Below are 24,723 nucleotides of genomic sequence, written 5' to 3'. Positions count from 1 at the left end.
ATAGAAGAAAAAAAATTGTTTTTCAGCCTTTTTGCTACAATCAAGTGTAAAAAGAAGAAGGGAAAAAATTTTACTGTAAAGATTTGTCAAATACTTTATAAACAAAATATGAAAAAGGAAATAAATTAAGCTTGTGAGTGGAAACATTTTTTGTCTTTTCTAGTGTAAACTGTATGCTTTCATTTTAGAACTTTGAAATTGTTTATGGTTTTCATCCAAATGACCTTTTGGTTCATTATAATTTTGTTTTTAATTTGATGATACTGTTTATTTGCCTAGAATAGAAAGGGGAATTTTCAGTGTAGACTTTTAAGATAAGACAACCATGGAATTAAAAGTGACAGCCACATAAAAAGCACAAGCTTTCTTTTTTAAAAAAGCACAAATAATGAAAACAGAAAATTTCCTGCAAATACTTTACAGCAGACTTAAATTTTAATATCACCAGTATCACCAAGTTTTGTTCTACATTTATTTGGTTTGATAATCCTAACCATGGAAAAAGTAATTATTTAGCTAGAGAAGGTGATATTTTGTCCATTTAAATGAACTCCAAAAGGTACATGAAACATTATAAGGAATCCTTGCTATAGTACACATATATAGAGACATAAATGCACATACACTCACTAAGATGCTTCAATATTTGCATTCAAAGTAAAGTTCTTGGATGGGGGAGATCTCTTTTCCCTGGGGATCACCTTCTGGTTTTGACTCCTAAGACCACAGATACAGCCACTGCCATGGCCTCATGGAATGTGCATTCCCTTTATTTAAGGTGTATCTGTAAGTCTAGATAATATATTTGCTCAGTTATTCTCGTCCCCTTTAAAAGTAATTATACCACTTTTTAAAATTGTCATTTATGCTAAAAGAGGACAATACAAAGGATCAAGCACAACAGATTATCAGGAATTCATATTCCATCAAGACTAGCTCATTAATTCTACTGTATATATGCAGGCAGAAGAAAACTTTACACAAAGATTGCCACAAGGTCTTATAAAAATCTTCTCACTTTCTAATCACCGGGCTTCCCCTGTATATATGATAATTACATTCCAGAGCCCCCCGAGATAAGTACCAAAGACTATAAAACTTTATGGTCAAGGCTAAGATTTGGTTTTAGCTTCTTGGACCCCCTCCTTCTGGTCTGTGACAATGCTGGAACCAACAGTTCTTTCCTAGACATTATATCCACTTATTTTACTCAAAATGTAAACGGAAGATACTAATTGTTTTAACTAGCTTAAATTAAAATGACAGGTTTAAAGCTGTCCTTTCATGAATTCTCAATCACACTACTGAAGACTTTTCACGCACAACAAACTTAAAAAAAAAATCTTTAATGACAGAATACACTTTAAGTAATTAATATGCAAGGATTGAAATAAATATATTATGAAAGATTTGTCATTAAATGGTTTTTTTTTTTGCATGAGGACACTTTGGTTTTAAATTATATGATCTATCCTTCATCAGAAACATTATTTTGCTATCCTGTCATTCATGTGCTTGGATTTAGTTGGAACCTTTTATCCTAAGACATCAAACATATATGCAAATAGAATTCATATAAGAAATAACATTGGCAAGGTTTTCAGTGATCTTATGGTATTCAATGATCAAGGAAAGTCACACCATTGGATCTTGATCACAGCATTTTTTGACATTCAAAATTGCTACATCACTTCTGTTTTTCTGACTCTTCAAACAGCTAGGTCTTATTTACTCTGAGGCTAGATGAAAGTAGATATTGATGCAAATAATTTTTAAAGGTGAAAGATGTGTGTTGCTGAGATAAAAGTTATTGATTAAATTTTTGACTTAATCATCTTTATCTAGGGCTGTCAGTTGTTTTCACGTTGACTCAGAATCCCACTTGGCCTAGGAGAAAATTAAGCAAATATAAGCTCACAAACACACACATATTTATTTCTAGACCCTAGACCTCAAGTGACACTGTCACAAGAAAGAGCATAGTAACTAGTCATTTCAGTCTTTAAATTCTTACAATTTCTAGGATCTCTAGGTCTATCCATAGTGTCTGAGATTCTACACTGACATTGGAAAATATTAATGTATGGTATTATACAATATTGCATATTAATCATTAATAGCATAAGTATACATAACCAAGAAATAACTGACTAGGAAGGAAATTCAAGCAATTACAATTATAAGGAAACAAAGATAAAATGTTCAGTGTGCTTTTTATGTAAGAGATTTCCATGTAAGGAAAAGAAAAGAAAATACCCCCAAATAAACAAGAAATGTGGAGCTGGGGATTCAGCTCAGTGACCAGTAGTGGCACACCTGCCCTATAAGCACAAGGTCCTGACTTCAATCCCCAGAAAACAAAATAAAGCAAGCAAGCAAAAAAAAAAAAAAAAAAAAAAAAAAAAAAGAAAAAAAACAAAAAAAACAGGAAATGTAACCTCAAACTGTCATCTGATTAACTCAGCATCAGATCTGAAGGTTTTGTTTTGTCAAGGACCTAGAAACTCTAGCTGTGACTGGATCAGACTCAGCATGAACTCCTACTCTTAGCCTAAAAACATGTATAATATTTCTCTAGAACTAAAGGAATATTCTAATGATTTTAAACTCTACCTAACTTTCCACAATAAACACATTCTCTACCTTCAACTCAGACACCTTAAACGTCATTCATGCATTCATTATTCATACATCAAGCATATTTGAGGACCTATACATCTACAATCCAAGCTCAGGAAATGTAGTTTTGAATAAAATATGGTCAATAGGTAGGTATGATGTTCACAAAATAATGAGGGACTCGTACCTGTAATCAAGGTGTATCAATCAAGGCTTTGTAAATTAATGTTGTGCTACCAGTCACGAAAAAAACTTCCAATAGCAAAAGTTCAAGCATAGGAAAAATGGCTAAAATTTAGCTGGCTTATGCTAGATACTGCTGAAATTGGTCCTAACCTACAGGCAGTGTCAAGGTGTACTCAGTCTCCTTACATGGAAGTTGCAGCTACCCAAAGCATGTTCTCAAAACAAAAAAATAATAGTAATGCAGACAGCAATGCATATTTTATAATATAATTTAGGCCTCTGCATATTTCATGTGCATAAGTAGTACACTGGGCAAAAGAAGTGCCATACCCAAGCACAAAGTCAAGAGGTATAAAAGTATAATTCAGCAGTGAAGCCATCACACAGGTTAGAATATGTATTTTAATGGGGACAAAACCAAGAATGGAAAAGAAGACAAATGATGCAATTTATTATCTGATATATAAAAAATAGCTGCTAAAATGGAAACAAATACTGTGGTATAGTTATAATTAATTTTAATCAAATTGGCTTACGTATTTTTCTAAATTATGTTTTATTCCTTCAAGTAACCTTTCTCAATCAGATCAGTATGAAATACTTAATGACCATCAACAATTAAAACTATTATTAGTAGGCCTTCATTCATGTGAAAAGTACCAGTTAATGAAAGACAATGTCAACAGTAACAATAAACTCCATTTAGGACTTTTCCCCAAGTTCTCAAATGATATGAAATCAACAATATTGGCTTGTATAGATACTCTTTATAACCAGTAGCAAAAGCATTTACATAGGTTTATTATTTTGTCCATAGGTTGACCCTGAGCAAAATCAAATTGTGCCTGGTGAAGAGATAATTCCTGAGCTTTTAAATGCAGTTCACATGCTTTAGCATTTCCCAAAGTGCATTCCAGAAAATATTGTTGTGTCTCTGATGACAACGATAGTGCCCTACTCTCTGAAATGAAGGAATCCATCAAGTGAATACAATATGGTGCACCTATGGGTTGCATTCAGGCTGCACTTAAAAAAATAATGTGGATGCTGCAACTCTCAGTAACTCTGAATGTTGCTTCACTTGGAAAATGTCTTTATAGAAGTAGCCAAGTTAAAATGGAATCATTAGTGTGAATTTCAGTCCAGTGGAATCCATTATATCTTCATAAAGAGGGGACTTTTGGACAGAGACACAGACATGGGAAGATGATGTGAAGACACATAAGGAGAAGCCAGCCATACAACTGGAGCAATGTTCATTTGTAAGCCATGGAACACATATTGCCTGAAAACACAGTTGCTAGAAAAGATGATGGATTCTCCCTGAGTATCAGAGAGAATGACTCTGACACAGTTGACTTTAGACTTTTAGGCTCAAAAACTGTGAGATGATAAATTTCTATTGTTTGAATTAAGTTTATTGGTGCTACTTAGATTTACATTCATCACAGGAAATTTGTATCAGTACTTGACATATCTTGATTCTCCTTTTTTCCCATTCTCTTCCCCTCACTTCAACTCTTCTTCTCCTCCTTATTTACAAAGCTTTGTTTCCATTTTATCCTTGTTTTTGTATTTTTTTCTTTTCGCTTCCTTCACTCCCCAGTTCACCTTTCCTTTTGAATTATTTCTTTCTATTATACAATATGTATTATACACTTTGGTCCTTATTTAGCCTTTCAGTTTTTCACACCAGAGAAATAATGTGATATATACACGTGTCCAATTTATTTCACTTAAGCATATGTTCTCCAGATGCATCCATTTACCTGGAAATGTCTCAAGTTTATCCCCTTCTATGGCTGAGTAGTACTCCATTGTATAAAAAAATTCACGTCTTTTTTATCCATTCATGGGTTGATGGGCATTTGTGTTGTTTCCCAGATTTAGCTATTATAAACTATGCTGCTATGAACATGGGTGTGCACATATCACATTCTTTTATACCACATACATATCATTCTTTTAATTCTTTTGGGAGGATACTCAGGAGAATATCTAGGTCAAATAGAATCTCTAATCCTAGTCGGGTTTTGTTTTTTTTTTTTTTTTTTTCCAGGATCAGGGATCAAACTCAGGACCTTGAGCTTGCAAGGCAGGTGCAATACCACTGAGATGAATCCCCGGCATCTAATCCTACTTTTAGAAATCTCCACATTGATTCCCACAGTGATTACACCAGTCTACACTCCCACCAACAGTGGGGCAGGGTTCCTTTTTCCCCACAGCCCTGCCAGCATTTGTTGTTGGTTGATTTATTGATAACAGCCTTCTTTCTGGAGAGAGATGGAAACTCAGCATTGTTTTAATTTGCATCTCTTGAATGACAAGTGTAAATTTCTATTTTTTAAGCTCCCTAGTTTTTGGTACTTTGTGACAGTGGCCCTGAGAAACTAAAACCAATCCTATATGATGGTTGTGATATGTGTTAGTATAGTGAAGCTCTTGAGAAGTCTTGTCCCTTTCTGAAAATCAGACATAATCATATCCTCCAGGACTTACGTTTCATGAAACATAATTTCAGATGCTGATATTATGTACAGGGAAAGCTGAAAGATGATGACTCTGACAGTTGCCAGCCTGGAGGAGGAAAACATCAATAGGTACAACACAAAGGCTTGAGTGTATCACAGCTATTTTACCCAGCCTTGGATTGTACTCCTTCAATTTCATTGTTTGATTTACTTAGGTGCTGTATATAATTTTTAAAATAAGTTAAAACCACCACTTTTCTCACTTTGTCATTAGCATATTCTAAAGTAGAATAAAAATTAATGCCATATGTATTTATGCCTCTTCTTTGCAATAGATGCTTCAGGGGAATGAAAGATGTTTTGCTTCCTTGCCACAATGCCAAATCTAAATAATCCATATGTCTAAAATCTCCCCACACTGTTACAAATGAGATGTATGCTTGAAGAAGTATTTCGAAGTGCTAAAGAACCTGTGCTGCTTCATTTGCCAGGGGAAAGTCCCTCACACAGACAATAAGAACATCTATGTATTTAAAAGCAACCATGGCTATGTGAAGGAAAAGAGCTTTCAGGGGAATACTCAATCCAGAATTACTCATTTCTCCAAGACCAGAAGGAATGTCTTTTAAAAGTTTTACAGAAAGAAAGAAGTGGATGCCTTGAACTTTCTCTTTCCACTGAAGGTCAGTTGGGGAGTAGCAGACAATTGTATCTTCCAAAATAGTTTAGAGGTATCTCTCAAAGAAGACTATAAGTGGAGTTTCCCTAGTGATTCAAGATGTAGTGCCAAAGTGCAGAGTATTTTAATGGAACTTGACTTGTAAGAAATCCAAGGTGGCCTCAGTTGTCCTAAATTGAATCTGACATGAAGAGGATGCCCAAAATTTCTGTAAGTCCAGACGCTATTTGAAAACATGTGTTGACACGACACAGGAAAGCACCGTGAAGCAGCCTCTTAAGGATACAGAGGTGTAACGCCAGTTAAAACAACCTCCTATTCCTCTGCTGACATCTGTGGCCATGTCAGTTATTCTAGCTTCCAGTTCAGCCTAGAGAAATAGGCAAGGAAGCTCCAAGATTGAACTTTCACCAAAACTGGGTTAAATGAATGATTCACTGGCAGAAAAGTAACAAAAAATTTAAAAAACAGAAAATAAAAATTGAATTGAATACATAATATTGGGATTTTATTTTTGCCTACTTTTTGATGGTTAATTTTTTTCTGCTGTAGAAAAATAAAATATAACATAAACCAAAAAGGTCAAGCATGCAAAGACTGTTTGACAGAAGTTGCCAAGCTAACTATATCATCAAGTTCTCTTCCATTATTTTTACTTGCTATGGGCCCTTGATAAGACCAATACAATTCTATGAATTTCTGCCTCCTACTTCATTCACTGAGACTGATGAGAGTCTTTGTAGGATTATTGTGACGAACGAATAAGGTACAGCCCAGAAAGCACAAAGCACAATGTCTGACTGAAAAAAAGCCTATATTTCTCTGGGACATCTGTGAACATCTCAGTGGCATTCACATCAGTGTGTTAAAAAGAATTCTAAACTCTTCTTATAGCAACAGAGTAGGAATCTCTAGGCAGTGTGGACTGGATATTAATATTTTAGCAGTCTTCACTGATTGTCCTTGTCACTAATGTTTGAAAACTGAGAATAACAGACTGAATTATAATTAACTTTTTAAAAATTTACCACTGAATTTTTAGAAATATGTCCATTTTTTGCAAAGTTTTAAAACTATGGACATAAAATGTAATCATAGCTTCATTGTATTATCTTTAAATACAGTACTTACTTCTATCCCTTTCTTTAGTTCCTGTTTATTTTTTACAGATTTTTTGTTAGTTTGCAGTACCAAATGTTAACCTATTTCTTGAGCCCTCTTTTCTGCATGTTTATGGGCTGATTTTGTCCCCTCTAGAATTCATATGTTGATGTCCTAATCTCCGGCACTTTAGACTGTTGAAGGCACTTGGACATACAGCATCTACGGAGGTATTAAGGCAGCTAAAATGAGGTTATGTAGGTGTACACTAGTCCGGTATGACTGGTATTGTAATAAACAGAAAAGATTAGGAAACTGACACACAGAAGAGAAAAACCATATGAAGACACAAAGCGAAGACAGAGGATGGAGGAGAGAGAGCTTTACAATAGAGCAAGAGGCCTCCGAGGAAATTAACTCTGCTAGAAGTTGGTGGTGGAAGGTCAATGCCCAGAACTGCGAGAAAATTAATGTATCTTGCATAAATCACTTGGTCTGTAGTACTGGGTGATGGCAACCCTAACGAACTAGTCATTTATCTTCTGAATTTATTAATTTCTGGTCTTACTATTATCACACATTAGGATCTCCACAGGTTTGAGTTTAATTGGTGGATGTGCTCGCTTTGGCATCACATATGCTGAGTTCAGTTGATGGCTCTTTTTCTGGCTCTCAAAATGGATATTTAAATCATTGATTTTCAGCCTCTCACTTTAATATATTTTGTAAAGCTTTAGGTTTTTCTTTGAGCAAGCTTAAGGTCATAATACAGGTAATATTATTCCTAGACTTCAGATTATAATATAAGAAATGTTAAAAATTGAGGAAAAGCAGGCAAAAGTAAAAATATTATCTTTCATTACAGCTTCTATACATAAAATATAGTATATAACTTACACCTCTAATGTTCATTGGATTAAAATAATTTTAAAATAAAGGAAACAATTTAGAAACCATACAGAATAAAACAAAGTAATATATGTAAAGCATTAATTTTATTTATTTATTTATTGGTACTGGTGATTGAACTCGGATCCTTGCCCTTGAGAGGCAAGCAGCAGTATCATTAATTTTAATAAATTTGAACAAATTGTTCTTTTATTAAAACATAGCTTTGCTCAGATTGCTTTAAAATAAACTTTACTTCTCAATAGATTCAACTTATCGAATCTGACTCAAGAAAATATAGGAAATCTAAAAAGCTCTATAGCCATTAACAAAATTTAAATTGTCGTACAACTTCTCACATACAAACTCCAGTCCCATGTATAGGCACTCTGAATTATATTGAACATTTCTTTTCTTTCTTTCTTTTTTTCCCTCTGGTACTGGGGATCTAACTCAGGACCTTGCCTGAATGTGGTGCTCCTGAGCTAAATCCTTGGCCCCAGAATTTAAAGGAGAAATAATACCAACACTATGAAAACATTGCAGAAAATAGGAGGATCATTTCACAATTAATTTCATTGGGTCACTAACCCAGATACAAAATCCAGACAAAGTCTATAAAAGTAAAGATACTATAGGCAAACATCTTTCATGAATATAAGCCCCAAATCCTTTAAAACTACTAAAAATTAAATGGAATATTATGTTTAAAAAATACACTCTTCTCAACTTTGACAAAACAGTCATTCAAAAAAGTCCTGTAGAGGTTTCAATGTATTGATATATTAACACATCAAGGGGAAAATTGTAAAATCATTGCAATTTATCTGTAAAAAGCATTTAGTGAAATACAACATCCATTTATGAAAACATCTCTCAAAAACTTAGAAATAGAAGGGGATTGTCTGAAACTAATGAAAGACATCCATACAATTTCTACAGAAAATATCATTCATATCCATAACATCTTGAATGCTTTTCCCATAACACTGGGAGTAAGAGAATGATATATTATCTCACCACGGATAGTATTCTACTGCATCTGATCTATATAGTATGACTAGAAAGTAAAGTGAAATCATAAGAACTGGTAAAGAAGAATAATCTAGAATTGCATACCAGAAAAATACTGAAATATCAGAAAGATCTTCCTGTTATTAGTCAGCTTCCCCACTGGGACCCAGTGTCTGACACCCATAATTTAAAGGGAAATATGTTGAATTTTTCTCTTGATTAAAAGATTCAGTCCATGGTTTTTTGGCTCCCAAGCAGGAACATCACGTTTAAAGTTGCATGGCAGAGAAAAGCTGTTCACCTCCTGGCAACCAGAAAGTGAAGAGAAGGGAAGAGTAAGGAACGAAATTGTATTTTTCCACGTCTCACACACTTCAGTCCCCTTCCAACCAGACCTCACCTCCAAACAACACAGTCAGCCATGAATTCATTCGTGGATTAAACCACTGATGAGCATTTAATCTCCAAGATCCAATGACCTTCAGAAGTCCCACCTCTGCATGCGTGAGACTGTGGGGAACATTTTGGATCTAAACCGTTAATGAGACCTCTATGCTGAAAACTATAAATGAAGTGATAAACTATGTTCACTACTGGAATGCTTAATTTTGGTAAGGTGTCAACCCTTCTCAAATTGAGATGTGGGAGATTCAGCATCCAATCTCCAGAAAAGTCCCAAGAGCCAGACATCATTTCAAGAGCATGAAAAACTCATCTTAAATGCATCTGGAAGGCAAAGGTCCATCTTGAAAAGCAAGAACCAAGTTGATATGAGCACACTTAAAGGACTTTCTCTGTCAGTGACAGCAATCAAGACAAAGACTAACCAAGAGATCAGTAGAACAGAATAGAGAGAAGAAATAGAGTCACACGTATGGACAAATAATTTTGCCAAGAACAACAAAGCTATTTTTCATAAGCTTGTTAGTCATTTGGAGAAGAAAAGTAAAACTTTTATAAGTTGGCCTAAAGGTTTGAAATGAATAGATACTTCTCAGACAAACAAATAAAAGCAACAAATAAATATGTGAAAAAATGTTCAACATCCCTGGTCATTCGAGTGATACAGATGAAAACAATGCTGAGATTCCACCTCACCCCACAAAGATGGCTGCTATCAAGAAATCACACAATAACAAATGCTGGCACGGTTGTGGGGAGAAAGGAACCCTTCTCTATTGCTGGTGGGAGTGCAGACTGCTGTCACTGTGGAAACCAGTATGTAGATACCTCTAAAAACTAGGATTACAAGTTCCATTTGAGCCAGCTATATCTCTGCTGGATATCTTCCCAGAAGAATTAAAAGAATCATACCACAGTGATATATGCTCACCCATGTTTATAGCAGCACAGTTTGTAACAGCTAAAACTTGGAAATAGCCCAAGTGCCCATTGACTGGAGACTGGACAAAAAAGATTTTTTTTTTTATAAAACAGAGTATTACTCAGCCATAAAAAATGAGAAACTGGAGACATTTATAGCTAAGTTTATGCATATTGAGGCCATACTCAAGTGAAATTCATAGGACACACTTGAGTAAATACAAAATAGTTTCTCTGACATGAAAAACTAGAAGTGTAAATAACGGTCAAAATGTATAACTGATATTGTGTGATGGGAAGAAAAGGTCTAAAGGAGTAGAGAAAGTGGGAGGGGTAGGGAAAAGGTAAGAAGGGAAAAGAAAAAATATGAGAAAAACCAAAACAATGGAAACAAAGTCTTTGAAAATAGGGAAGGATGGAGGGGGTAAAGGGAGGAGAGGGGAATGGGAAAAAAATAAGAATCAAGATATGTCATGTAAAGGTACAAGATCCCAGTGATGAATGTATTGTATACCTAAAAAGTACCAATAAAATTTAACAAAAAAGAAGTTCCCCTAAAATGACTAGACATTTGAGTGGAAAACAGTGAACCAGAATCTGATTTATAGTATACTCAAACATCAACTAAAGACAGATGCAAGTTAAGGACATACAAACATTTCTTACATAAAACACTGAAAGCAAAAACTACAAAGAGAAATAAGTTCAAATTCACAAAAGTCAAACTCATGGTCATTAAGAAGCACCATCCAAAAATTTAAAATGAATCCATTTTCCTATGAATGACTCTAATTTCTCATTCTTTATAAAAAAAGGAGAGACACAGATGTAACAAATTAGGGGTGTGTGGAAGCTGGCTGCTACTACTTCATGAAAGTCTGCTAGAATAAGAGAAATGTAACCTTCAGTGCTCAAAATCAGATCAGTTTGGTGTAGGCATCTAAAAGTGGCAGAAGGGAACTTCCTTGTTGACTCAATGTCCTGTGTCCAGATATGCATTTTCCAAAAGTAAAAGAACACTATAAATAAGATGCGAACATTTCATTTATATGTCATTACATAGCTCAGTCTTTGAATTCCCAAGGACTCATTACAAAAATTTAAGAAAAAAGTATTTTCCACCTCCAGACTTAAGTAACACAAGCAAAATTAATGAAACTCTGAGGTAAAATATTTTCATAAACACGTCTCCCAGTCTATAAGGAAAATATTAAATATAATTTTCTTATGAATCTGGGGAAAAACATTTAAATGATTCTCTTTTTGTATATTTTGAGTTTGTACTGGTAAGGAATTTCTAGAAAGCAATTTGGCAATGTGTTATTCTTAAAAGAGCTTATAACATTAGTCCAGTGATTCAGGGATTTTAGTACTCAATGTATCTAATAATCAAGGACATTCATAATTATCTAAAATGTATATAAAACAATATAATAAATCCTATGTACCAATACAAAAGAATAAATTTTTCCTCAGATTGAGCTGAAAGTTAGCCATTGCAGTGTAATTTATTTTACACAAACACCAGTTTAACTGCACTATTCATGATATTGATAATTATTAAATAAATTATAGTGTAGCTTGAAGTAGAATATTTTACTTTCATTAAATTTTCTCCCTAAGGAACATTTAACAGCATATTAAAATGTTTATAGAAGATGCAAAACACAAGGTTGAATAATTTATATCCGTGTAATAAAAAGTGTATATGAACATGTTTTTACGTTAAGGTACACTGTTACAGGGATTGTCTCAATAAAGAATAACAGATCAATTTTTGCTTCTAAGTAATTTTCATAGTTTCTGCAATAAGCATGATTTACTTGGAAATTCAGATAAAATGCAGTCAACAGTAAGTTTTGTAAAGAAAAAAAAAGACATTGCTAGGGGATTAAAAGATGCTGAGGATTTTTAAGTGCTGCTAATTATTCAAGAAATGCAAGTGTTCCAATTCACTGTGGCCATGTGCTTTGAGCAGATGGCACCTGGCAACTGAATATATTGCCACATAATCATAAAATAAACTTCGACAAATTTTCAGTTTGGGTGGAAATAGAGTCACAATTTCTGAAGAGTTCCACAAATTGTGACAAGTATAAATCATTCCTTGTTTCCCTGGTGGTTTAATTGCATTATACAGATCTCAGATGTGGCTCAGCATGAAGACACCTGCTTCCTCAATGTAGCTAAATTTCTGTAGTTGCTCGAGTTCAAGAGTGACCCCTCCAGTACTTCTGGGTAATAGAACTTGGGAAATAAAAATATGTGGAACAGAATATTCTTGAAATGTCTCACTATCTTCTGTATAATACAGTCTCTGTTTAACTCCTTTAGCACTTTGTATACCTATTAAAAATAAAGTAGATTATATCCAACGATGGGTTGGGTGCACCAGAGTCCAAACTGAGATAGATATTTAGTCATAAATCCCAATGTAGGTTCAATTTTTCACATACCAGATTTTTGTGAACAACTTCATCAATATTTCATATCAGACCCATGTCTTCCACCTTTTAACTGAGTAATGTTTTATAAACAGTTTTTGTTTTGTTTTGTTTTGTTTTCTTACTAAGATTTCATGGTTTTGATCGGTATGTGGCATTTGTTAAATAAAGTGCATAGAATGAAACTTTCTTGTTGTCTCAGAAGTATCCTGTGGCCCCAGAGATGTGGATAATGGATGAAGGCTCTAAGAAAGTCTTTCAAATAGGTTGAAGGATTAAAGATTCCTTGAGAATCTTTCAGATGTGTCTCCATTACTTTCTCATTGCTGGGACAAAATACAGAACACTCCCAGCTTAAAGGAGGTAGGTGAGGCTTATGTAGACTTCAGTGCGCAGTCTGGGGTCAGCCAACTCCAAGGCAGAAACAGCACTGTGGAAGGGCCTGGGCAGAAGACAACTGCTCATGTCCTGTCAGCCAGAAAGCAGAGGGAGTAAGAGGTAGGGTGGTGTAGAACTTCGAACAAGAAATTACCCTTCCAGGTCACACCTCACTGGCCTAGCTCCAGCCAGCGCCTGATCAGCAAGTCAGCTAGAACAATCCCATTATCCAGTTACCTTCCAGATACATGAGAATTTGGGAGGATATTTTAGATCTAAACCACAACGAAGAGTAGAAAGGAGGATGGCATTGATCACTATCCTCCATATTGGAAAAAGAGAGATGGAACAAGGGTAGTACTTACGGAACTTTAGACGTTTGTCAGAATGGGTGACTGACTCCTACCTCTCCATGGTGTCAAAACTGTAGAGTCCTGCAGTTCTGCCCAGGTGGGTCCCAGACCAGTGTGCAAGCGAACTTCAGGGAGAACCTGAGTTTGGAGACATAGAGGTTCCTGCTTTTTACCATGATAGATCCAAGGTCAGGATGCAAGTTACCACCTAGACAGACATACTTCCACAATTGCTGGAAAAGCAAAGAATGAGCTCTCCTATGGACCAGGTAAATGTCTTATAGTTAGCTGAGCTGGAGTCATCTTGAAAACATCCATGCCAGGACAATTGCCTGCCTGGAATCTCCAGAAAGTAGGCTACAGACATAGAGCAGAAAAAAGAAAGAATTCAAGAATATGGGGTCTACAAATAATGAAGTGCTTCCCAACAGGAGGCAGGGGAGTATGGTGTTTGGGGCATTTGAAATGACTTTTAGGAACGTTTTGTACATTTCGAAAGAGAGTCTATATTTGAATGCCAGTCCTATCCTTGGGAATTGAACAAACAAGGGGAACTTCTCCTACTACCAGCTAAGTAAAAAAGATCTCACCCCTTTTGTTCTCATCCTTCCCTCCCTCAAGAAACCAAAGGCAAAAATAAGCGAAGTTCCGAAGAAAAAGAGGAAAAGAGCAAATGAGAAAGCACATATTCTTCCTTTGCCATTTTCAGTGTGGAATCCTGAGTAATTGATCTTATCTGGGAGAAGGGGAGAATCCATTCTGAATGAGACGCTAAAAGTCTATAACAGTCAACTTATCTGCAACATGAAGATGACAGTGTGCTCGTGGTTGATAATGTTAAGCTCTAAGGAATCTGAAGAAAATATTATCAGAGGCAAGAGAACACTTAGTTGTTAAGAGAGGAGAGTGGGGGCCGGGAATTTAGCTTAGTGGTTCCGTTGCCTGCCTTGCAAGTGCAAGGACCCGAGTTGGATCCCCGGGACCAAAATAAAAGGTGTAAATCCACTCTTGGGCTGGGGATTTAGCTCAGTGGTTACCCAAGTTCAATCCCCAGTACCAAAAGAGAGGAGAGTGGAAGAGAAGATAAACTTGTGCCCTAGATTCCACCTTATTAAGCCTGGTTGGGCTTTTATGAACTAACAACAACAAAAAATTAACTTACATAATATTATTCATAAATATCTGGTTTTCTGAACTCATAACTTGAAAAAGGTTTTCTGAATGTTCTTGCCATGAGATAATCTCTTATTTTGACTGAGTTCTATTGTGATGTGTGAACTCACACAGTAATATAAATAACTGTATGAAATTCAGAAATATAAGCTCACTATCCAATTACATACATTAATTACTAATAAATGTATCACTCATTTATATATAAGTATATATAATTCATAATTTTATTTGTGTTATTTAACTTTACAATGTATACATATTTTAATCAATAAATGTTAACAATGTTTAAGCCTCTTCATTGTTGAAGACCCTATAATTAAGAGCCACATAATGAGGCAGAACAGAAGATATCAGAAAAATTTTACATAAAGAGTTGTTCAGAGACTAAGTTATTAAAACACTAAAGATCTAAAGAATGCCTTTTTTATGTGGAACTTGTACATTTGATCAATTGATTTTAAGAGCAATGAAAGTAAAAGTGTAAAAGCCCTTACTAAACTTACTATTAGATTTAATCCATCCCTGTGGAAAATGTAATGAGTTTTAGTATTTATGGATCTCTTGACTTCCAAAGTTTAGCTGTAATTCTTTGTCTCAGTCACTTTCTCGTTGCTGGGACAAAATACCTGACACCCACATCTTTAAGGAGAAGAGATTTATTATGGCTCCCAGTGTTTAGATGAGTTAGTCTATAGGTGGCTAGTTCCAAGGCAGGGAAAGAATGATGGGAGAGTCCAGTGCAAGAAAGCTGCTCAGATCATGGAAGCCAGGAAGCAGCATGCCCAGGAAGGAGCTGGGAAGGGAGATTTACTTTTCCTTGTTGCACTGGAAGTGACCTGCCTATCCTGATCAGACCCCACCCACTAACAGCACATTAGGCTACTGAGCTTGCCCCCACTATCCACTTACCTTCCAAAGTCCCTGTCTCAGAGTATGTGAGAATTTGAGGGGACACTGTAGATATAAACCAGATCATACTTCATTTCATATTTCATCATTTTCTCTTGACCTGACCTTGAAGCCTACAACTTCTGTAGTAGAGGAAAATACAGTAGAGTAGATAAAAACTTTAGGCCTTCAGCTAAAACAAGAAGGACTCTTCTTTGAAAAAGATTGCATACAGTTAATTTTTCCCAAACTTACTTAAATTAAGCAAACTACAAAAAAAAATGCACCTAATGTTCATGTGTCAGGAACTTCATGTTTGTTACATGTTAATGCATGAAATTAATATACAAATTCAAAAGCCTACTTTTGAAAGTATTTATTACGAAGAATATTTAGCTGTATGTCTGGTTCTCATCTGTTTCTCCTTTGAAAACAGTTTTCCATCTCTTTTCTCATAAAATGGAAACTATCAAAAAACTGTTTAGATGGGCCAGGGATTTAGCTTAGTGGTGCCACTGCCTGCCTCACAAGCACAAGGTACCAAGTTCAATCCCTGGTATCAAAGAACAAAAAAAACTGTTTAGAGAGCTCATTTTGCTTGGTTATTTCTACTCACTGCATGGTGTGTTCCTTTTCATCGGAAACTCCAGCTCTGTTCCCTCGCTTCTTACATGTTCCACTAACCTTCTACCTACCAGGCTCAGACTAGCAGTTACATTTGAATTAGTTTCTGTCCTAAATTAGACCTACTTAAGAACTCACCATTTGAAGGAGGAAGGAAGGTTTTTGTCTTCCTCTAGACCAATGACCAGTGTCCCACACTCTGCTTGTGGCCTCATTGACCGTTTTCACTGATCAATTTTCCTAAGCAGCTGCTCTTTCTTGCCAGACCTTAGTCTATTCAGTTAGATTAAGCCTGGCTTTGTCGTAACCTTTAGACCAGTGAGGGTGAACTTTTAGAATTTTCAGTGATAAACAGCCAGCTGTGGCACACATGCCATAGGTTCAGCACGACTGCTTTAGATCTTTCTGCAGGTAGGGCCTGACCCCAGTGTCTCAGGCCTTTTTGAAAAGTGGTCTATTCTTTTGGCTGTCTTAACCCACCCCTATTTGTCAATGTAATTTCAGATCCAGTATATCTTTATTGGACAAAATACTTAAATAATCATTCCATCTTCTTTATTGTTTTGCACATTTAAAATTGTGTTTTCTCACACATCAGTCAGTACAAGAATATAAATTGTACAAAAATACAAATTCAAAAAAAAAAAAAAAACACCAACAGAGTAAAGAGACAACCAACAATATGGGGAAAGAAATTTTACCAGCTGTTCCTCAAGTAAAGATCTACTATCTAGAATATATAAAGAACTTTAAAAAATCAGACCTTCCAAATTTAAAGACCTCATCCAAAAATGGGCATTTGAAATGAACAGACATTTCTCACACAAAGAAGTGGAAATAGCAAATAAACATAGGAAGAAATGTTCAGCACCACGGGTCACTGGAGAGATGCAAACGAAAAAGTCCAAAGGGGAAGGGAAAGTAGGAGGGGTAGGGGGAAGGAAAAAAATGAGAAAAGAAAAAAAATAAAACAAAGTCTTTTTAAACAGAGAGGAGTAGAGGGGTTGAAATGAGGGCAGGAGAGTGGGGAAAAATTAAGTACCAAAATATATAATGTAAAGGTACAAATTCCCAATGATAAATGTCATCTTATTGTATACCTAAAGGGCACCAATAAACTTAATGAATGAATAGAAGAAAATAGAAATTCATGAGCAATGCATTTGGGCTTTTTAAATTATAATTTTATAGCATATCTGGAGCTATGTGTATATGCCATACAATGTGTAGTACAGTAGTAGGACCTTTGTTTTACATAACTTTGCTTATATTTTAATCTGGAATTTATTTTATATAACTTCTTCAAATATTTATTTCTTAATTCACCAGTTTTTACAAAATTAGTAGAATTTTTATTCATTTTTTTAGGATATTATTATTCCTATTTGGACAAGTAGTTTCCCTTCCAATTATTTTGGATGATTAGAAATGGTTGTATAATTTTAATACTGCTTTTTTATTATTGTTCATCATACTAAAATTATATTTATAATATACATACCTTGGTGAATTATAAACAATCTCCTATATTCTTCTTTACTTTTTAGGTTCTTTTTTGTGCCATTTGTTGGTAAGGATTCTTTCTAAATCAGTAACAATTTAGTTGAGATGAGAGTAATTTATTTGAACCACTGACAGAGAATAGTTTTGGAAAAGATGATCTGGTTCTTTACCACTAAAACATGGCATTGTTTCCCCCACAGCATTGATTTCTCTCATATTACTACTTCCCTGACCACACTTTGAAATGAGTTTCAGAAAGCAAGAGTTCTCTAAGTATGATCCACAGAACAGTAGCCTCATGATCTCTTAGGAATAAATAGAAATATAAAATCTAGCCCCAACCCAGAAGTATAAGAGTACAACCCAAGCAATAAGGAATAAGGGAATCCAACAATATGTTTTTGTACAAGCCTTGAGGGTAATTTTGATGCATATCAAAGTCTGAAAATCAGTACTGGAAGCAACAAATACCAGACATACATTCTTAAATTTAAAAAATAACATGAGAAGAAGCGGTAGTATTAGGGGCAGGAAGGGAGCCAAGGAGAGGGGAGACAGTGAGTCACACAAGTGAAAGGGAAGAGTGGAGCACAGCTGTGCTCAGTGCATGCCATACACCCGCGTGGAAATGTCACAGTGAAAGTCACTCCCTTGTACAATTAGCACAAGTTAGAAAAAGGTGCAATGAGTAGAGAGTTTTTAAAGTGCCTGCCTGATAGACTTGTGTTAAAAAGGTAAACATTTTAAAAAATCATTCTAGTGGAGCCCACTTTAACCACTGTAAATTTAAAGTCTTTCTAATAAAAACTTTAATGAAATTTCATAAAGCAATGTGCTTGTGTCATGAAGTAAATAAAATATTTGCATCAAAGACAGAGGGTTTCTTTCCTCATAATGGAATCTGATGTAGTACAGGTGTGAAATCGAGAGGCTGCCATCTTCTTTATGGGCCTAAATGTTCTTCCGGACTACATTAGCCCACTTTTTAATTGAATCTAAAATCCTTGCAATTTAAGGATATCAAGGAATAATTTTGAGGATTTTGAATTTTGAAAATGGAAAATAATATTTCTTAGTATAATTCTTTTCAAAAGTTACAAGAAATGGTGTCAAAAAGAAGACTGGAGAAGAAGACTGGAGCATCCTTAAGTGTCACAAAAAGGGATTACCTTGAAATACTTGGTTAAAAATGCTCCTAAGTAGGGAAAGCAAAAGGCAAGCCAGAGGGACAGTTGCCCACAGAGCAATATCAATGGCATCGTGTTGCCTAAAATGGTCCTGGAATGACTCCTTCAGGGCAAGTTATCCGATCAATTTTTATTTGTTTGTAAAGGTGCCCACATGATTTTGCTATCAAGTGTCCTCTTTCATGTGAATCTTATTAAGTTCATTACTATTTGGTTTTATTTGAGTGTTGTTGTGATTTAGATCTGGAATGTCCACGAAAGTCTGGTGCATTCAGGGGCAGGGCTTTCGGAAGGTGAATGGATCGTGGGATCAAAGTACCCACCAATGGATTAAACTATTGATGAGTTCATGACTAAATGTGCTCTTAGGAGGACCGTCCTGGTTGGAAGAAATGTGTCACTGGAGGTGCGCTTGTGTAGGATAAATACCCATCTCAGTTCCTCCTGTCTTTCTGCTTTCTGGCTGCCATGGGATGAGCACCTTTCCTCTACCATGCCGATTATTGTTTTTGAGACAACAAGTTGTAACTGAACACTTGAAAAACCAGGAGCCAAAATAAATCTCTCCTCATTTAAATTTTCCTAGTAATAGGAAGGTATCAAATACAAGCAAGCACATAGACATTTCAATAAAAATATAATAGTTCTAAAGAGCTGTTATTTATAATGTTTTATGTACCATCTATTTGAAGGACATTTAATGTCAAGATTTTTTACATGTACTGTTTTTCTCTAATATCAAAATCTTGGCATGGTTATCATGGTAAGTATAGCACTAAGCTATATATTATCAATATCTTGGAAGAAGTGTTATTTCTTTGGTTATTATCACATTCAAATTGATGGAAAGGAAAATTGGTAGAGACAAATTTTTCTTTCCACTTTTATGACAGTATTATCTTAGCTACTTTCTCCATGTTGGGACAAAATGCCCAACACCCATAAGTTATAGGAGGAGAAGTTCATTTTAGCTCAGCTTAGAGAGACTTCAGTCCATAGTCATCTGGCTTCAAGGCAAGGCAGCATGACAGAGTGGTATGGCAGATGATAACAGTCCATGGCAGGGTAGCCAGGAAGGAGTAGGCAGTCATACTCTTCCAGGCCATAACCACTGTGACCCACCTCTTCCCCCTAGGCTTCAACTTCCAACATCAAACCCAGGTATAAATCCATCAATGGAGTAATTCAGTATCACATAGCCGTAACCCAGTCATTTTCCAAAAATCCCACCTATGAGTGCATGAGACTTTGGAGGGACATCTATATATGTCTTAAGAAGTATTTTCCCTATGCACAACACATGCCATTGAAATATGATTAATTCCAAATGTAGAAGTTGAAGTTCATCAAATGGTCTTGATCAAAGGAGTGCCTCCAACAGTGCAGCAAAGGATCCGAAGCCAGGTAGAAGATGAAGAAAATTGAAGAATAGCAAGATATGTCCCAAGATTAAGCTTGAAAGCCAGGTCCAGGTGGAACATACTGTTGAGCTAAAGGCCACCTGGATTCCAGTGTGCTTTTTATTTACAGAGCAAGACAAACAGGAAGAGAAGGTGGGATAATTAGTGCTATGTGGCTTACTTGGCCAAAGCAGAACCTAGCATGATGGTTTTGTGTTCAGGGCAAGTGCAGGAAGGGAAAAAGGAAGAATACGTAATGTAACTGTCTCCTGGGGCTGTCTAGTCTGTGGAGAAGAAAGGGAGTAGGGATTAAGTGAAGGGCCGTCTTTAGGCTCAGCCTGTGGCAAAAAAGAAAGTTGATATTGAGGCATTACCTGTATTCCTGAGTCAACCCATTGTGTTCAAGCTTCATTTATAAATGAATATGAATAATTCACTTAATGCTAATGTTAGTACCTTACTTGGTCACATGCAAGAATTTTAAAATATATAGAATGAGTATATATTTGGGCCTTTGCATCGCACGGAGTAATGTTCTTTGTTTTTCATCTGTAAAATCGATCTCCATTTGTAATTTCCTTAGGAAATGAATATGAATTGCATATATGTGTGTGTGTATATATATATATATATATATAACTTTCAAATGTAAATAACCTAAATAAATAATAAATCACTAAATTATCTTTATCCAAAATATCCAGACAAATGAGTATAAATATTAGTCATACGGCTTTTAAAAGTTAAACTATCGTACTTAATCTGACATTTTGCTTTGCATCAGAGAATTCTTATTGGGTAAAACACTTTCCAGCTGAAAGTTTATTTCTATACGTATATGTATATATGTATATATATTTCTATACGTATGTACAGTAAAGGCCATTCCAGCTGAGCACCAGCAAACTTTGCACATTGTGGCATTGTGATGAATAGTAGTGTATCCCTACACATATCAGTCCTCTTCCAACTGCAGCCATGCTATTGTGCTTTGCAAAATAATTAAACACCACTGACTCTAAAGCACCCTTCTCAATTAAATTGCAACTCACAGAGATCTATCTGCCAGTAAGTCTTACCTTTTTTGTTATCATGGTGTCATTTTTCATCATTCCTCAGTTTTTGCATCCCATATTTGTCATGGCATATACTTATTTTATTGATAAAGTTGACCAATGTTTATTGATCCCTTGTTATAAACCAAGGATACGTTGGTGGGTTTAGCATATTTTTAGGATACTTTATAGGGCATAGCACGTTCTTTCTGGAAATTACAAACCAGCCTTCTTTTCTTACTCTCAAAACAAACTACATTTAATGCATTTAAATGGGAACAAAGGGCTGAAGTACTTTTGCAGTAGCCTTTGAGATACACAGAAAGTTATAAAATAAATTTTAGAGATATGTCTAATAGGATTCTGAACCATAAAATATCCAGGAATGAAATAAGTTCACTGTCTTAAATTCTGCAGAAAGTAGTGATTATCTAAAACTAGTAATATGCTGAATTTGACCATGACTACAATTTTTTGACATACAGATCAAATTGCTTTTGCAATACTTAAGTAGCTCGTAAGCCATTCGGATTGTGCACTAAATACTTCATGTCACAAAGGTGAAATTGAGTCAGTTTTTGCTTAAAAAGAATAAGTATCTAACTAATTTCTATGAAGAGCTAATGAGTAAACACTATTTGGTAAAAACTCCACTTAGCTTTTATCTCTATTTTCCCATTGTATAATTTAAGCACTTGCTCTTCATCTTCGAGAATCATGCCATGAAGAGTTATAGAATGAGTAAGAGTGAAATAATGTTAAGATGAGTGAAAAGAGAGGGAGAGAAAGAGAAAGGTAAATAAAAACAATTAACATGTGTTACATACATGCATCAACTTTCCATGATGAATGTAATCACTATGCACTGCAAACATACTAATAACAATTTTTAAAACAGAACAATGAACTTCTTTTTTCATACACAAAATAGAAAGAGGCATTGTTTTGCAATATAGATCAAGGCCACAAAAAAATGTGACACTTGCTGAAGTTTTTGTATACAGGTGAATATCGTGCTGCTAAAAAACTGCCATATTTCTTTCAATTTAATTTTATCCCTGCTTTGTTTCTTTGCAGAAAGATTCAATGTTTATCTCATGCCTACACCAAATCTGGATATTTATGGTGAATGCACAATGCAGATCACTCATGAGAATATCTATCTCTGGGATATCCACAATGCCAAGGTCAAGCTGGTGATGTGGCCTCTCAGCTCCCTAAGGAGATATGGTCGAGACTCCACGTGGTTCACCTTTGAGTCAGGAAGGTAAGCGTTCATGCAGAGACCAAGCTCAGGAGGTGTGGAACAGACTCCAGACTGAAAAATTCTGTCCTAAATTGCCAGGGATGCCCATCGTCTTTATAAAGTTCAGAAGTTAACAAATAAAAAATTTTTCAGATTCTCATTGTAATATGAAGGAAATGTATTAATTCTGTGACAGATTAATCACCTCATTCAAAATAAATTTTAGTTTCTTACATTAACATCAAGCTATTTTAATAATGCAGATTGTTGCAGTAGTATTGTCATGCTGGTTTTTTTCTTTATGCTCATAAAAGATTTCCATAAAATTAAATGTCCTTTCTTGCACTTTTGTGAATTCCATATCTGTAAGCAATAGTAAATAGTGTTTTTATAAAATTAAATTAAATGTCACTTTTTAAGTTTGTAGCAAGTTATGCCTCTCATTCATCCAGATGTTTATGTTAATGATATTACTAGTTAAGCATGATATCAACTCAGAATGTAGAAATATTAGCACATCCATAATCTATGAAGTGTGCAACTCTGATTTTAAACATAGCATGTCAAGGCAAATAAGGTGGTTTCTCCATCACACCATATGGTTAGAATCTATAAATGTTTGAAATGAGTGCTTCATTCACAGTAGTTATTCATAGACATGGATTTAAATATGAGCTACAACCAACAAAATTGATTTGTTTTTGGCTCTAACTCCTTTGTGCTATTGTTGTCTGGAACTCCAGATAAGACAGGTTTTTGAATTTTATATAAGAAAAATATGCTCAATGCATCAATCTTCATATAGTGGATATGATGGTCACAATATGAAAATGAATCTATACTCATAAAAAATAATTATTAGTGAGATTTCACCATATTTGATATAGCAGTTTAGAGTACCAAATTTCTCCTTAAAAAGCTGTTAAATATTTATATTCTTATATCCATTTAGGGTAGGTCATATGACTCTTAAATTTTTTTTTTGTACCAGGGATTGAACTCTGGTCCTTGCGCTAGCAAGGCAGGCCACAGAACTGCTGAGCTAAATCCCCCGCTGTCTCTTAAAATTTTAAGGAGAAAGGGAAAACCTGAGCTATAGTAATTTTACCAGTCTGTAGTATTTTTGCACCAAAAAAATGTTAAACTTATTAAATTCTTACCCTGCTGATTTCTCTGAAGTCTTGAATCTTTTGTTTACTTAACAACTAGGAGCTCTTTCAAATCTATTGTTTATTTCTACCTTCCTAGATATTGAAAGTAATAGTAATTGTATTATAGATAACTGTTGAGAAATAAAAATTCTCATAGCACAATGAATATTTTAGACATGCACACTATTTAAAAATTATATGACTATGAAAAAGAGATTATAATTTTATAGAGTCATCGACCTAAATTCCATAATACACTGGGTTTTTTGCTGACTTTCGATTTTAGTAATAATATGATTTTGCTTGTTTATTCGTTTTTTCCCTCTTTTGTTTTTTTGAAACAGTGTCCCCCTTTGTAGGTTAGCCTGACCTTGAACTTACTATGTGGCCCAAGATAGCATCTTAACTCAGCAGGAGCCTCCTGCCTTAGTCTCCATAGTGATGGAATTACGGACTTGTACCACCACACCGATCTGTTTGCTCATTTGTTTGCTTTTTTCCCCATCACTAACAAACATAACTTCTGGGTTCTCCTCCCCATCTTTCTCCTGCGTATGCCTATCTTCCTTTTTTTGCATAGAACAATTTAACTCTTATCTGCTACATCCTTAGAAGAGGCTTCTTACTCATGATTTTAAATAACACATAACTTAGCTTTTTTTCTTGGTTGTTCAGAATTTTCATCCATTTATACCTCTCTCCACATTAGGTTTTGCTAAATTTTTTTCTGTTCTTTTTTTATTTTATTTGTATGTTTTTGACAATTTCCTATTCTTTGAAAGTCTTTAAGGGAAGTGAACTGCATCTCCACAAGTTTAAAAATTGTTATCCTCAATCAGAATTTCAATCTACTTCATGTTCATCTTGACTTGTCTGACGCTAGGAGTTGGTCTACTGTGATCATGATGATTTCTAATAACTTTAAGTCATATGAGAAAACACAAGTATATTAGGATAAAGTCCATAACCTTCAAAAATTCTTATAGACTTAGGTAATTTTTGTTTCATTGTTTGCCAGAATAGCTTTTGTAAAA

General features: G+C 35.0%; 1 protein-coding gene across 1 annotated transcript in view; it reads left to right on the top strand.

The window, feature by feature from the left end:
- Positions 1–24,723, top strand: part of Dok6 (docking protein 6) — a 419,379-nt gene that overhangs the window by 249,471 nt on the left and 145,185 nt on the right. Inside the window, exon 5 of the mRNA XM_010607470.2 lies at positions 22,370–22,559. Within this exon, the coding sequence (XP_010605772.1) occupies positions 22,370–22,559 (190 nt within the window). The remainder of the gene's footprint in view (positions 1–22,369; positions 22,560–24,723) is intronic.

The sequence above is a fragment of the Fukomys damarensis genome, unplaced genomic scaffold (genome assembly GCF_012274545.1).
Source record: "Fukomys damarensis isolate Sample0158 unplaced genomic scaffold, DMR_v1.0_HiC HiC_scaffold_30, whole genome shotgun sequence".
NCBI lineage: Eukaryota > Metazoa > Chordata > Mammalia > Rodentia > Bathyergidae > Fukomys > Fukomys damarensis.
This window is presented reverse-complemented; position numbering and strand designations above follow the sequence as displayed.